Consider the following 12150-nt stretch of genomic DNA (forward strand, 5'->3'; position numbering starts at 1 on the left):
CTGGTGAAAAATGACATATTTTAGTGGAGTCGCTAGTGGACGTGGCCAAATGGCTCGCTGGCGCCCCCTAAAGAGATGCCCCGGCGGTTCCATTTATCGACATGCACGAAATTCAGAATTGAACCCCCACCCTTGTTACTGAGAGGCAGCAGTGCTAACCACTGTGCCACCAATCTTACCAGGATTTAGACAGCATTATGACAAATATTCATTCAAATGCGGACATTCTTTGGATAGTATATATACGTGTTTTCAAGGGGGTCTGCAGTGATATTAAATATCTTCCTGTAATGTGTTGTGCATACAAAACTTTTTCAATTTCTCCAAACATTTCAACTTCACTAAAAGTTGAATCAGCATCAACAGCAACCTTGGTGAAGTAGAATCTTTTACCTGTTGAGTTAACCAGACTATCGGTTGAGTCGCTGGAAGCTCTGAGTGAACTCCGTGAAACTCTTTCTCCTGCTGCGGCTCTTCCTCCTCCAGCGCGGAAGATAGTCCAGTGGTCTCCGACGCCGAGCTGGAAGCGACCTCATGAAGACACGGGTTCGAGCCCCGCCAAGGTAACACACATGGTTCATGGTTTACCCGCAGAGGTAAGACATAAGGTTTACAATTGACTGAGGGCGAGTCCCCTTAATAAGCCATATGGTTCACGGAGAGCAAATCCCTCTAAGGTTAAGCCACGTGGTTCACAGAGGGCGAGACCTCCTAAGGCAAGTCCCTCAGAGTAAGCAGGGTTTGTACATGCAGTCATACTGTACCAAACAATACATTGTATTGTCAACAACAATACAAAACTCAAACAAAAAAAAGTCCAGAAGAGATTTTTTTTTAAATAAAAATAAGTCATCCAAAATTATCAGTTGTCAGTCTGTATTTGTTCGTCCTTTGTATTGTTTCTTCTGGTATTAGATTTCGAGTGTTAATTCTAATGGATTTTCTGGCTTTGTTTTCTGGTTTTTGGATCCATGCCAGCTTCATGTGTTTTTTTTTGTAGCCTCCATTATGTCACGTAGAGCTCTGAAATGTGTGTTTTAACATTGTTATCTTTTCAGGGCCTTCGTCAGGCTTGCTCCGGGATAATCCAGCAGTAGGGCTGTGACTGCATCCACCTGTCACTCAAAGTCAGTTATGCATTAATTTAAGCCCTTAATACAAATGACGGTTAAGTTACTGTTCCCATGAACGGGGAAATTGGCTACAGAGACCAAAACCAATTTGTGTACCAGCCTGTGAACATGTTTATTTCTGCTGTAAAGTTGGCATTTTAAAATGGGGGTCTGTGAGGACCAGCTCATTCCTCAAATGGCCACTCGAGGAACTGCAAGTTTTGACACTTCTGAGTTGTGATAATTTTTCAGCCCTTTGAAAGTTGCTGCTTGTATTTCTGAAACTGCAGCAGCTCTTTCCTGTGAAACTGGGACAAAACTTTCTGCTAGAAATGTAATTTGTTTATTCTTACTTTTAGCAAACATTTTCCAACTGTTAACAATTTCTACTGCTAGCCACATTCATATTTTTTTTTAAATCTATTTCAACTGTTTATCCACAATATCTAGCTTGCAAATTAACTCACACTGTTGACCGAGGACAGCAGCGACAGGGAATATGGGAGATAAAAAGGGGACAACATGCAAAGGTCTGTCTTTGGATCCATCCCAGGCAGGTCATAATACAGGGGTTTTCCAGCAGATCTATTACATCATTATCCTCTTTTGCTGGAACAAAGTAACCAGAGTTGAACCTTTGCAGCTCGTGTTGGTTTGGATTTCTTCTCGGATACATGGCAGATGAATCTTCTCAGTCTTGGACACTCTCTCATAGAAAGGACAAACCTGTAGATGCTCTGAGATGGACGGCACATCTTGGAAGCACCAAGTGTCCACAGGAGTGAACAAGGTGCTGAACTGCCATACCTGCAGTGACAAGAGACACACAAGAGTGATAATTGAATATTCAGTCCTGATTCAGTTACTTCTGTGTTTGAGTCACTTTTCAAAGCGTCACTCACTTTCAGCTTGATTTATGCATTAAAATATCTTCAATTAGTGTTTATAATCCAGTTATCCTTTGCTTACCCTCTGCTTCACGCTCCACTTGGCTCCTCCATGTGAGTTGGTCTTCCTCTCCCAGCGGAGGGTGACCATCCCTCTCTCCTGCAGCAGAGAGGAGCACACCTCCCTCATGAGGCGGGACACCAGAGCCAGCTGGGACAGGGACAGACCGTCCAGGAAACTGGCCATGTGGCACAGCACCTCGTAGGGCAGCGAGATCAGAGAGTCCTCACCTCCTCCGGCTCGACCTCCTCTATTCCTCTGAGAGGTAGACGAGTCCACTGTGCTCCTGGACGCCTGGGAGGCATCGCCCAGAGAGACAGTCGTGGTGGGATGAAGGCTAAAACAGCCCAGATCCTCACTGAAACCAAATATGAGAATGAAAGAGCATTTTGTTTTTATTTCTCAGCATGGCTGTAAATTATCTTCAGTCTGATCAAAGTGGCAATTTCATGTGACACTTGACTAAAATTTGAAGTAGCTATGATCAATATATTTATAATAACGATGGATCGAACAGTGACACTGTATAATGAGAAAGGAGGTCGATCGTGGTGTTAAACTCAAAGACAAACTCTTCTGTTCCTCCTCAGGGTTTTGTAGTGTTTTAGCATCTGTCAGCTCCCTGTTTCTAGTTTTTCAACATGCAAATTTACTGTTTTAAATTACTCTCACTTGCATTGTTTTTGGTTTCCTGTTGTACACTTCCTGCCCAGAGTGTAGCAACTAGCTACTCAACATAGTGAATCAGCTAGAAAACCAGCTTTAAACATTGAGTGTATATGATTGTATTGATCGTATTCACTGGGTGTATTCTGCTGCCACCCAGTGACCAAAACATCAGTTTTCACAGGTTTACAGACACTTTTTCTCCAAATATTAATATGAGGTAATTCTGGTGTCCCAGTCTGCGCCACTGAAGACTGGTGGGCACCAGGTTTTTCAAATTGTGCACATATTGTCAAGCTTTTATGATTTAATGACTCAGTCTATTTTAAAATAATACTAATAGAATTGCCTTCCAATTATACAACAAATTAAAATTCCTCTTCCCACACCTGATTATGTTTACACCTATATTTTTTTTCTTTTTTCCTCCTATTTACATTAAGATGGACTATTTTGTCTCACTTGTAGGTGACGGTGGCTTCATGTGTGGAGGGCTGAAATCTCCTCTGGCTGTAGGTGCATCCCAGGTACGCCAGCGGGCATCTCTGCTCGAACCAGCCGTTCACATTCATCTGAATATCACTGTGGACGTTCCTGTACGCACATTGATAGTTAGAAGCAGATTATTTTTATTTCACTGTGGTGGCACACAGAGAGGGTTTAGTGCCTGAGGATGAATCAGATTGGGTCAGTGTGCAATAGAAACACTCTTATCTCCACGTGTTACCTCCCAAGTGTTATTTGTTTATCTTTTTTAATTTTCCAGGTCACATACTGTATTTATTGTCTTTCAACCATGATCAGCAACATTTTTTTTGGTCTGAAAAGGAATTTATGGATAGTTTGGTACCCAAAACCCACTTATAATGTTTGCCATATTCTCTGCGCTGAAAACTGTGTCCACAGAGGAAGGTGAAGGCGGAGGTGGCCTTGTGGTGTCGGCTGGTGACGCTCTCCACCTGCAACTGAAGGTGCAGCTCTAGCGGTTTTACGGCGGACAGGTCGGCTAACGACGTGTCTCTCGGGAAAGGAGCAGACAGGAAGTTGTAGATCTGTGTGCCTTCATCTTGCAACAGACCATCTGTGCAGATGCTCTCTGCAATGAGGTGACCCCTCTGCTCCTTCTCCAGGGAGCACAGCAGGGACGCCTGAGAGGCAAATCAAACACACCATCAGGAGGTTGAGGAGTAGTGAGTTTTAACGACAACGATAGATCTTCTATTAATATTTTTGAATGCTTATCTTAAAATGTTTTGGTTGAGTCTGATTGTTCTCATCGTGCTATTTCTGGCTCAGTGGGCAGCTCTAAACTGCACACCACCTGCTCATCACCAAACAACAGACAATGTTGACTACTATAGGGAACACAATGGAGCATTTGAAATTTCCCCTCGGGGATTAATAAAGTGTATAAAATCTAAAAAAAAATAAAAAAAAAATTTAACGCTAAATAGCCAGATATTTCTCTCAGGAGGTGGTGGAGACCAAAAACGGAGCCAAAAAGACAGTTCATATTTTAACTTTCATTCATCAATATTGCAGAAGAATGGTTGCAAATAAAGACATGTTTCTCTGTGTTTGCTGCAGGTGTAATTAATCTGTTTGCTAACAGGTTTGTGACTTCAACTTTGTAAGGAGATGGATGATGTGCTGCACACACGTGGCCAAAACGTGCAGGTCGAAAAAGGACATTACAAAAATATTGTAGGTTGAGTATCTCACCTGAACCTCATCCCACACTGGTATTTCCTCTAGCGCCACCCCTAGGTCGCTGGTGTCCACAGCTTCACTCTCTTTCTTATAGAAACCGGGGTTGCGGATGCGACTCTGCTTGGCAGAGAAGCTGGTTGGGATTTTAAAGGTCCGCACAGTGATGATCTTCATCGGCTCCACGTGTCCGTACACAAACTTCTCTTTCCTCAGATTTCCAGGATGGCAGGATGACGAGGATGTGGAGAGAGCAGTGCATGCACCGCTCACCAGTTTGCAGGCGTTTGATGCTGTTGCACCCATACAGGTATCTGCTGTATCTTCCTCCATAACAGTGCCCAGACCTGTCCCACTCCCTTTAGCCAGTGTCTGTCCTCTGCCTGTCCCAGCTGTCCCTCCAGCTTCCCTGCAGCCGCCCATCTCCTTACTGAACATGCCCTCCCAGGCGTTGTAGTTTACTAACAGATCAGCTTCCACTCCTGCAGACCTAGCAATGGCCTCTCTCTCCTCCTGAGTTAGGTCCTGCTCATAGTCAACCTCATCTTCATCTTCATCAGGAATATTTACTTTGAACATGTTATAAGACTCCCAGGTTTGACCTCTGGCTTCTTTTGCGGCCGCCTTTTCCATGATGGCCTTTTTCTGCTTCTTCTTTTCCTTCCTCCTCTCCTCCTCCCTCCTCTCGTCTTCCCTGTCCTCCTCTTCCACACTCTGGATCAGCTCTGGGAACACTTTTTTCATCTTCATGGAGTGAAACAGGCGGTCCTGGTCTTTCAGAGCCATGGCCAGGTCCAGACATCCTCCCTGCTCTCTTTCCCTCAGCAGGTTTTCATGCAGATCTGTGTTCGGATGAGAATGAGCGTCGTTGGCCGGCCAGCGGTTCCACTCCATGGAGCAACACACCACGCTGGCCGGACACACCTGGAGGTGAGCTGCCCGCGAGGAGCGGGGCAGGTGGAGCGGGCAGCCGTACTCAGCGTTGAGGCAGGGCACCCTCACATTGGGGCAGAGCAGCAGGTGATCCTCTTCTTTGCACAGGTGGAAGAGAGCCCCACAGAGCAGACGGCAGGGGATGACCGCACAGCACACGGAGACCTCCACCCGAGCCCTGCAGCGACGACTGTAGCAGGAATCACAGTGGACATGCTGTCGGTTCCTGGAGGCTCGAGAACGCTGACTCTGATTCAGGTTTAGGTGGGGAGAAAGGAAAAAAAGAAGAAACTGCTGTCAGAATTAAGAGAAGTCATCTGCCCTTTTTCCTGCAGCCTTTTTGGAGAAGCAGGCTGCAGAAAGGACAGCTGCAATTGCAATAGACAACATAACAAATGACAATATTATTTTTGCACTACAAGAACATTTGCATGGTCAATTAGCAATCAATTGAGGTTGTATATTTAGTCTTTACCCCACAGGCACATGTGCTGCCAAACACTGTTCAAACTGACATCACTTTACTTAATATTGTTGAGGAAGATCATAAACTCTAATCTAAACCGAAACATTATGCTAAAGTTGCCAAATATGTTGGGCAAAATTTGGGTAAATGGTTTAAAAGATGTGATGTGCAGTTATAAAAAGCTTAAGGACATAATGCACTGAATATGACACTAACCAGCAGTGTGTACTACAGTGATATTACAGTAATAAAGCTACTTTAAAGGGAAGTAAAACTGAAATGTTTTGAAACAACATTTGATCTTATAGTTGCAAAATCAAACCATACCATCCTTCAGATCTTATGGCACCAGGTTTCTTTATCTGAAGCTGCAGGTCTTTCCTGCAAACAGAGAGGAAACTATGACTCTGTCAATACAATCGGCTTGAAACAAATACATGTAAACACACAATGACAGGATACCAGCAGAGTTCTGTGGCACAAGAGTCAACAGGATCGGTGAATTATAGTCTTTAACTTACCGCTTCATGAGTTGAAAAGGACAGAAACACTGTCCTTGGAGTCTGTCTTGTGCTTTTAAATACCATGTGTCTGTGTGAGTGTCTCTGCTGTGTGTGTGTGTGTGTGTGTGTGTGTTATAAATAGAGCTGGGCACTGACCAAGAAATGTTACACAAGTGGTCCGAAACATAGTTTGGGTCACCAGGCCACTCAGCTACTTACATCAGGAAATCTGTCTCACCTTCCTCGTTCTGATCCTTAATGTGCTGCTGCAGACAATTGATTTCAACCTACAGGGACCAAAATGAGGCTGAGACTTATTTGATATCCAAACAGTGTCCTCTAGTGGAGATATAAGTATTGTCAAAAAACTATCTGTGTGTATTATTCCAGAGGTATTAAACGATATATTATTTTGTGAAAACAGGAGTTGGGCCTCGTAATTTTTGCCCCAGAATAAAGAAATAGTGAGTTTTTTTATAACGTTTGGTGGCCGTGGTTTGAATTTACAGCAGCAGAGTAAGAAACCGAGGGGGGAGTTATTTCTCCTCCTTAACCTGCCTGCTGCTGCTCAGCTAATTTTAACCTGCCAGCTCAAAGAGCACAAGGACTGAAATCAGCGTTATAAAACCAGAGACAAAACAACACGTCTGTGTGGAACCTTGGTAAGACATCTAGCAAGAAGGTTTGATCATATTGTGAAGGAATTAGTTTGATAATATCTGTTTTTGTTGATCTAAACTGAAAATAAGTGCAGTGAAACTACTCAGACAAGTAATACAAGTGTAGAAGTTAAATATTTCAGTTGCTTTTGGGGTTCTTTGGACTTATGTTGAGATTTACAGAACATAGATTAAGTACATTTTAATGCATGTATAAGAGTGCCACGGAGGCAGGTTTGATGCTTAGTGCATGGAGAACACAAATTGTTACATCCGCGCAAAAATGCTTGTTTTTGCTGTTTTTTGTGCTGCTGATTTATTGTTTGGTCTGTGTTACTGGTTACTGACACCCTGTAGTACAAACCTGAGGGGTCATTGGACAACAAGATCAAACAAAGGATAAATGTTTGTGCTGTGCAAATATTTGTTTTTCTCATTTTCCTCTTTAAGTCCTTTCTAAGGGCAGCAATGTTGGTCTTTATGTTCAGATTGAAATATTTGATCACCATAAAAGTTGGTACAGAGTTGTTTTTGAGAGGTTTCAGTTTAGTGACTTTGGAGATCGACAGATTTTTCCTGTCGTGCCATCTTTGTGGATTTGAGTGTCAGATGTCAGATGGATTGCAATGAAATTTGGTACAACCTTTCACGTTCCCCTCGAGATGAATTATAACAACTTTGGTCAGTCCCTGATGATTTATCGAGCGCCATCATCGGGTCAAAATTCAGATTTGATCAATTATTTGGTTTATGACTAAAAACTGCTAAAAATTCCTCAGCTGCACTTTGTGTTTTGTATCAAACAAACTTTTGGCAAATGTAACCCGCTTCACTTTAGCATGTAAGGACTGTCATTGTGAGCATGTTGGGATGATGATGTTGATATTTAACTACTTACAAAGCTTGTTGTAGACTCTTCTTGTTTTCTTGTGAGTTACACTTTTTGTCACTCTTTGGTTGACCTGACCATAATAATCTGACATACGTGACAGCTGATGATGCAACACAAGTATACACTGCTTTGTGTTCAGGGGTCACAAGTTAAAAAGGTTGGTCGTTACAGGCCAGTGTGAGTCACTGTTTCACGGCAGTTGTCACAGATTAAAGTATCAATATGTAAATGTTCTGTATTTTTCTTGCAGGTTTACAAAACCAGCTGGTTCAAAGTCCTGTGGATATGGTGAGTCACAGACTTAATGTATTTACAAACTGAATATTGGTGGTGAATCAAAGATTAAGCAAATAAAATGCTGTATTACTGTGGTGTAAATCACCTTTCTCCTTAATTCATCTTTCATCCTGGTTGGCTCCTCTATTTTATTTTCTCAACCAATCAGAGTCAGCGTTCTCGAGCCTCCAGGAACCGACAGCATGTCCACTGTGAGTCCTGCTACAGTCGTCGCTGCAGGGCTCGGGTGGAGGTCTCCGTGTGCTGTGCGGTCATCCCCTGCCGTCTGCTCTGTGGGGCTCTCTTCCACCTGTGCAAAGAAGAGGATCACCTGCTGCTCTGCCCCAATGTGAGGGTGCCCTGCCTCAACGCTGAGTACGGCTGCCCGCTCCACCTGCCCCGCTCCTCGCGGGCAGCTCACCTCCAGGTGTGTCCGGCCAGCGTGGTGTGTTGCTCCATGGAGTGGCTCCGCTGGCCGACTGATGACACAAACCCACACAGCAACAAAGCCCTGCAGGATAATGTGCTGAAGGAAAGTGAGCAGCAAGGGGAGGCTCTGGATCTTGCCATGGCTCTGGTAGATCAGTCCGACCTTTACAGCCGCCTGAAAATGAAGCCCCTCTATCCGGAGCTGATGGAGGCAGAAGTGGAGGAAATAAAGGTTGAGAAGAAAGAGGAGAGAGCAGTCAGAGGGTTTGTTAATGGAGTCACAAACAAAGATACCAGTGAAGGTGAATAACAGATATACTTTAGTGCAACACAAAGATGCCTCTTCTAGGAAAAAGCTGATTTCAAAAGTGTATTTACTTTAAAAACAATACATTGTGATTTATTTTCTTTGCTAAACTGTCTTTTTCCTGCAGGTCAAACTGAAAACACCTCCGATGAGAATAATGTTGGTGAAGACACTGCACAGAACAGCGAGGGGCAATTCTTAAGCCTCAGAAAAGAGAAATACAATCTGTGTGAGATGATGTTCAGCATGGAGAGAGGTGGCTGTGCTGCCGCTCAGGCAAACCTAGACAACCCCAAACAAAACCCAACACCTGGTAAGAAGGGGAAAACCCAGAGTGAGAGAGATCCAAATGAGGATAGTTCTGCTGCGGATGAAAACTGCCCTCTACCAGAAAGAAGTACGTCCGGGCATGCCCCGTGGAATGAGGGGGTGCTGGATCGTCTGGCGAAGGAGCTCACCCCGCAGGAGTTCAACATGTATGTGGTGCATAATGGGCGCATGCTGCTCACCTTCGGACAAATCAAGGCCTGTACCCCGAGGGAGGACGATTTCGTGTACGGCAGCCTGGAGCCTATTCCAGTCCAGACACTGCGCTCTTTCAAGGTGACAATTTCAAGCTACATTTATTTACTGTAAAACAGAAAATAATGTTGAAGTGTACTTGACACCTTATCTTAAAAAAAAAACTGCAGAGAGTATTTATGTTTGCGTTACCAATAACTGACAGGGGCAACAAGAAAAGAGCCTTAAAACTGTCATCTGATTTTGATTCAAGTGCTGCTAAATCCTGATTGGTACTCAGAAATTTGTGTCATCACCCTTTTCTCATTGATCTCCGCCCACTTCAAACCAGCCGGAAACACACCGAGAAACAGGACAGACAGAATTCTGTTGTAAATTTTACAAAACTGTTCTAAATTTGAAAGAAAAAGTGTATTTATATGTGATCCTGTCACTCGGAGTAAGAAGCAGAAAAAAAAACGTGTTTTGTGCCCTTTAACACAGTTGGACTGACAAATGTGGCCTCTAACAGGCAGCTTTAAAAAGAAAGTCAACAGAACATACTGTCTGATCTAATAATAGTTTAAAAAATGTGTCTTCACTGTGCTCTTATGCCTTGTAATGTATTTTCATGTATTCTTTCCTGTAAGGTCCCTGTCAGCTATCACTACAGGCAGCGGGTTCATCTGTACGACATGGCTTCCCACGCTCAGAGCGAACCTCGCTGTGTGGACACCTCGGACCTCGGAGTCAGTGAGGACGACTGGTGCACTGATGAAGCAGCGGCCACCCTGCTGGGTTACGCTGAGAAGGAGGTCATGGGTCACAAGGTACAAGAAGTAGAAACTATGAAATGAAAAAAATATTAATATTGTTTTTTAGTAAATTAGGCATCGTGGTTAATTGGTTTCCACACAGATCAGTGAGTCAAAGGCAGCTGATGGGCTTTTTGTCGACGTGGGAACACAGACGCACTCATTCCGCTCGGCTCCGTTCAAAGGGAAGACGACGCTGGCGGAGCTGGTGGTGGACAGACCGCCTCACCTTCATCTGCAGCTGCAGGCAGAGAGCGTGAACAGCAGACACAACAAAGCCAGCTGTGTCTTCACCTTCCTCTGCGGTCACACCTTCCACCGCAGAGAGTTCGCCACACATTTCAGGTGTTTGGCTCAGTCTGTCGTTTGAATGTGGCTACCAGATTAGTATAAGTTTAAATACTGATTTGTCACTGAGAACTCAAGGATGCAACCACTTCCAAATTTGAAACGATAGATAAATACTGTTCATGTAAAATCGGACCAGATTCTATCTTTACTTTCATTGTCTTTTACGTTTTTACCCACTTGCATATGATTGCCTTCTACTTCCTTAGCTGCTTATGGACATGTTGTGTGTGTGTTATAAAAATATGTACTGTCATCTCCTTCCCAGAAACGTGCACAATGACATTCAGATGTGTCTGAGTACTTGGTTCGAGCAGAGATGCCCCCTTGCATATCTGGGATGCACCTACAGCCAGAGGAGGTTTCAGCCCTCCACACATAAAGCCACCGTCATCTACGAGTGAGCACAACTCACACTCGTCACTCCAGAGTCTAATATTTGGATCTGACATTCATCTTTTTATATTTTCATGACTTTAGATGGACAGAAATGTCAATTTTTGCCACATATTTTTCCCATGTTATCGTATGTTGCAACATGTAGTAAACATGTATCATGCATGTGATCACACGTGTCCCATGTGGAAAACATTGGGAAACTAATATTTAGTGAATACAAACCTCATTCACTTTTACTTTCCTCCAGTCAGCAGCTGAGGAGTTTCAACTTGCGTCCAACCCTTCTGGCCTCACTAGGCGACAACTCCCTCAGGAGCACAGCGGACTCCTCCACCTCTCAGAGGAATAGAGGAAGTCGAGCTCGAGGATCTGAGGACTCTCTGATCTCGCTGCCCTACGAGGTGCTGTGCCACATGGCCAGTTTTCTGGACAGTCTGTCCCTGTCTCAGCTGGCTCTGGTGTCCCGCCTCATGAGGGAGGTGTGCTCCTCTCTGCTGCAGGAGAGAGGAATGGTCACCCTCCGCTGGGAGAGGAAGACCTACTCACATGGAGGAGCCAAGTGGAGGGCCAAGCCTGTGAGATCTACGTACTAAATAATCCAGTGCCTCATCATTTCTGTATTTTATATCACCACAAGCTGTGATCCATGTTTTCTTATTCTCTGCTTCTGACTCTGCTCCTGTTTCTTTCCAGGTATGGGAGTTCAGTCATCTGTTCTCCTCAGTGGATTCGTGGCATATGGCAGACATCCCTCCTATTTCTGACCATCTAAAAGTCTGTCCGTACTATGAGACCTCTTTGCACAGTGAGCCGGTTCTCCTCCCCAGCATGAGTGAGAAACAGGGGTGCAGTCAGGGGAGGCTGAAGCTTGTCACCCATTTCACAAGAAATACCTTGCAACAGTGAAAAATAAACGCTTTACTCGGACTGCTGTGTATACTTCGAATAATCTTTTTTGTGTATTACTACAAAAATGCTCAGATTACACTGTACAAATACAACGATTATGTGGTACATCCAGTATGGAATAAATAATGTCTACATGAGCTTCGTGGTGGCCTCTGTGTGCAGCTTTGATCCATTTACTGCAACATCTCTGGTATGAAAAACTGTTTTTTAGGATTTATGTAGATATACTGACAGAGCATTCGGGAGCAGATGATCGGCCATGATGGATACGTCCACTCTT

General features: G+C 44.0%; 2 protein-coding genes across 5 annotated transcripts; one reads left to right on the forward strand and one right to left on the reverse strand.

Moving 5' to 3' along the window:
- Positions 1–1517: 1517 nt before the first annotated feature.
- On the reverse strand, positions 1518–8349 carry LOC138633346 (F-box only protein 40-like). Of its 2 annotated transcripts, none has more exons than XM_069719533.1 (7): positions 8269–8349; positions 6160–6213; positions 4449–5615; positions 3588–3874; positions 3189–3320; positions 2082–2418; positions 1518–1919 (listed from the first exon to the last, which is right to left on the reverse strand). In XM_069719533.1, exons 2-7 carry the CDS (start codon positions 6160–6162, stop codon positions 1701–1703), a joined length of 2145 nt encoding a protein of 714 aa, XP_069575634.1. In that variant the 5' UTR covers positions 6163–6213; positions 8269–8349; the 3' UTR covers positions 1518–1700. The 2 variants fall into 2 exon arrangements, with proteins under 2 accessions (XP_069575634.1, XP_069575625.1); XM_069719524.1 differs by lacking the exon at positions 8269–8349 and adding an exon at positions 6354–6432.
- On the forward strand, positions 6955–11888 carry LOC138633357 (F-box only protein 40-like). Of its 3 annotated transcripts, none has more exons than XM_069719562.1 (9): positions 6955–6997; positions 8137–8174; positions 8332–8893; positions 9026–9501; positions 10050–10229; positions 10318–10559; positions 10831–10962; positions 11209–11547; positions 11655–11888. In XM_069719562.1, exons 2-9 carry the CDS (start codon positions 8172–8174, stop codon positions 11731–11733), a joined length of 2013 nt encoding a protein of 670 aa, XP_069575663.1. In that variant the 5' UTR covers positions 6955–6997; positions 8137–8171; the 3' UTR covers positions 11734–11888. The 3 variants fall into 3 exon arrangements, with proteins under 3 accessions (XP_069575663.1, XP_069575646.1, XP_069575654.1); XM_069719545.1 differs by having other exon boundaries at positions 6956–6997; positions 11209–11536; XM_069719553.1 differs by lacking the exon at positions 6955–6997 and adding an exon at positions 6999–7017 and having other exon boundaries at positions 11209–11536.
- Positions 11889–12150: the final 262 nt, after the last annotated feature.

Source organism: Brachyistius frenatus, unplaced genomic scaffold (assembly GCF_029030835.1).
Source record: "Brachyistius frenatus isolate BFR_SWC_R1_liver_20210118 unplaced genomic scaffold, ASM2903083v1 Contig_5, whole genome shotgun sequence".
NCBI lineage: Eukaryota > Metazoa > Chordata > Actinopteri > Embiotocidae > Brachyistius > Brachyistius frenatus.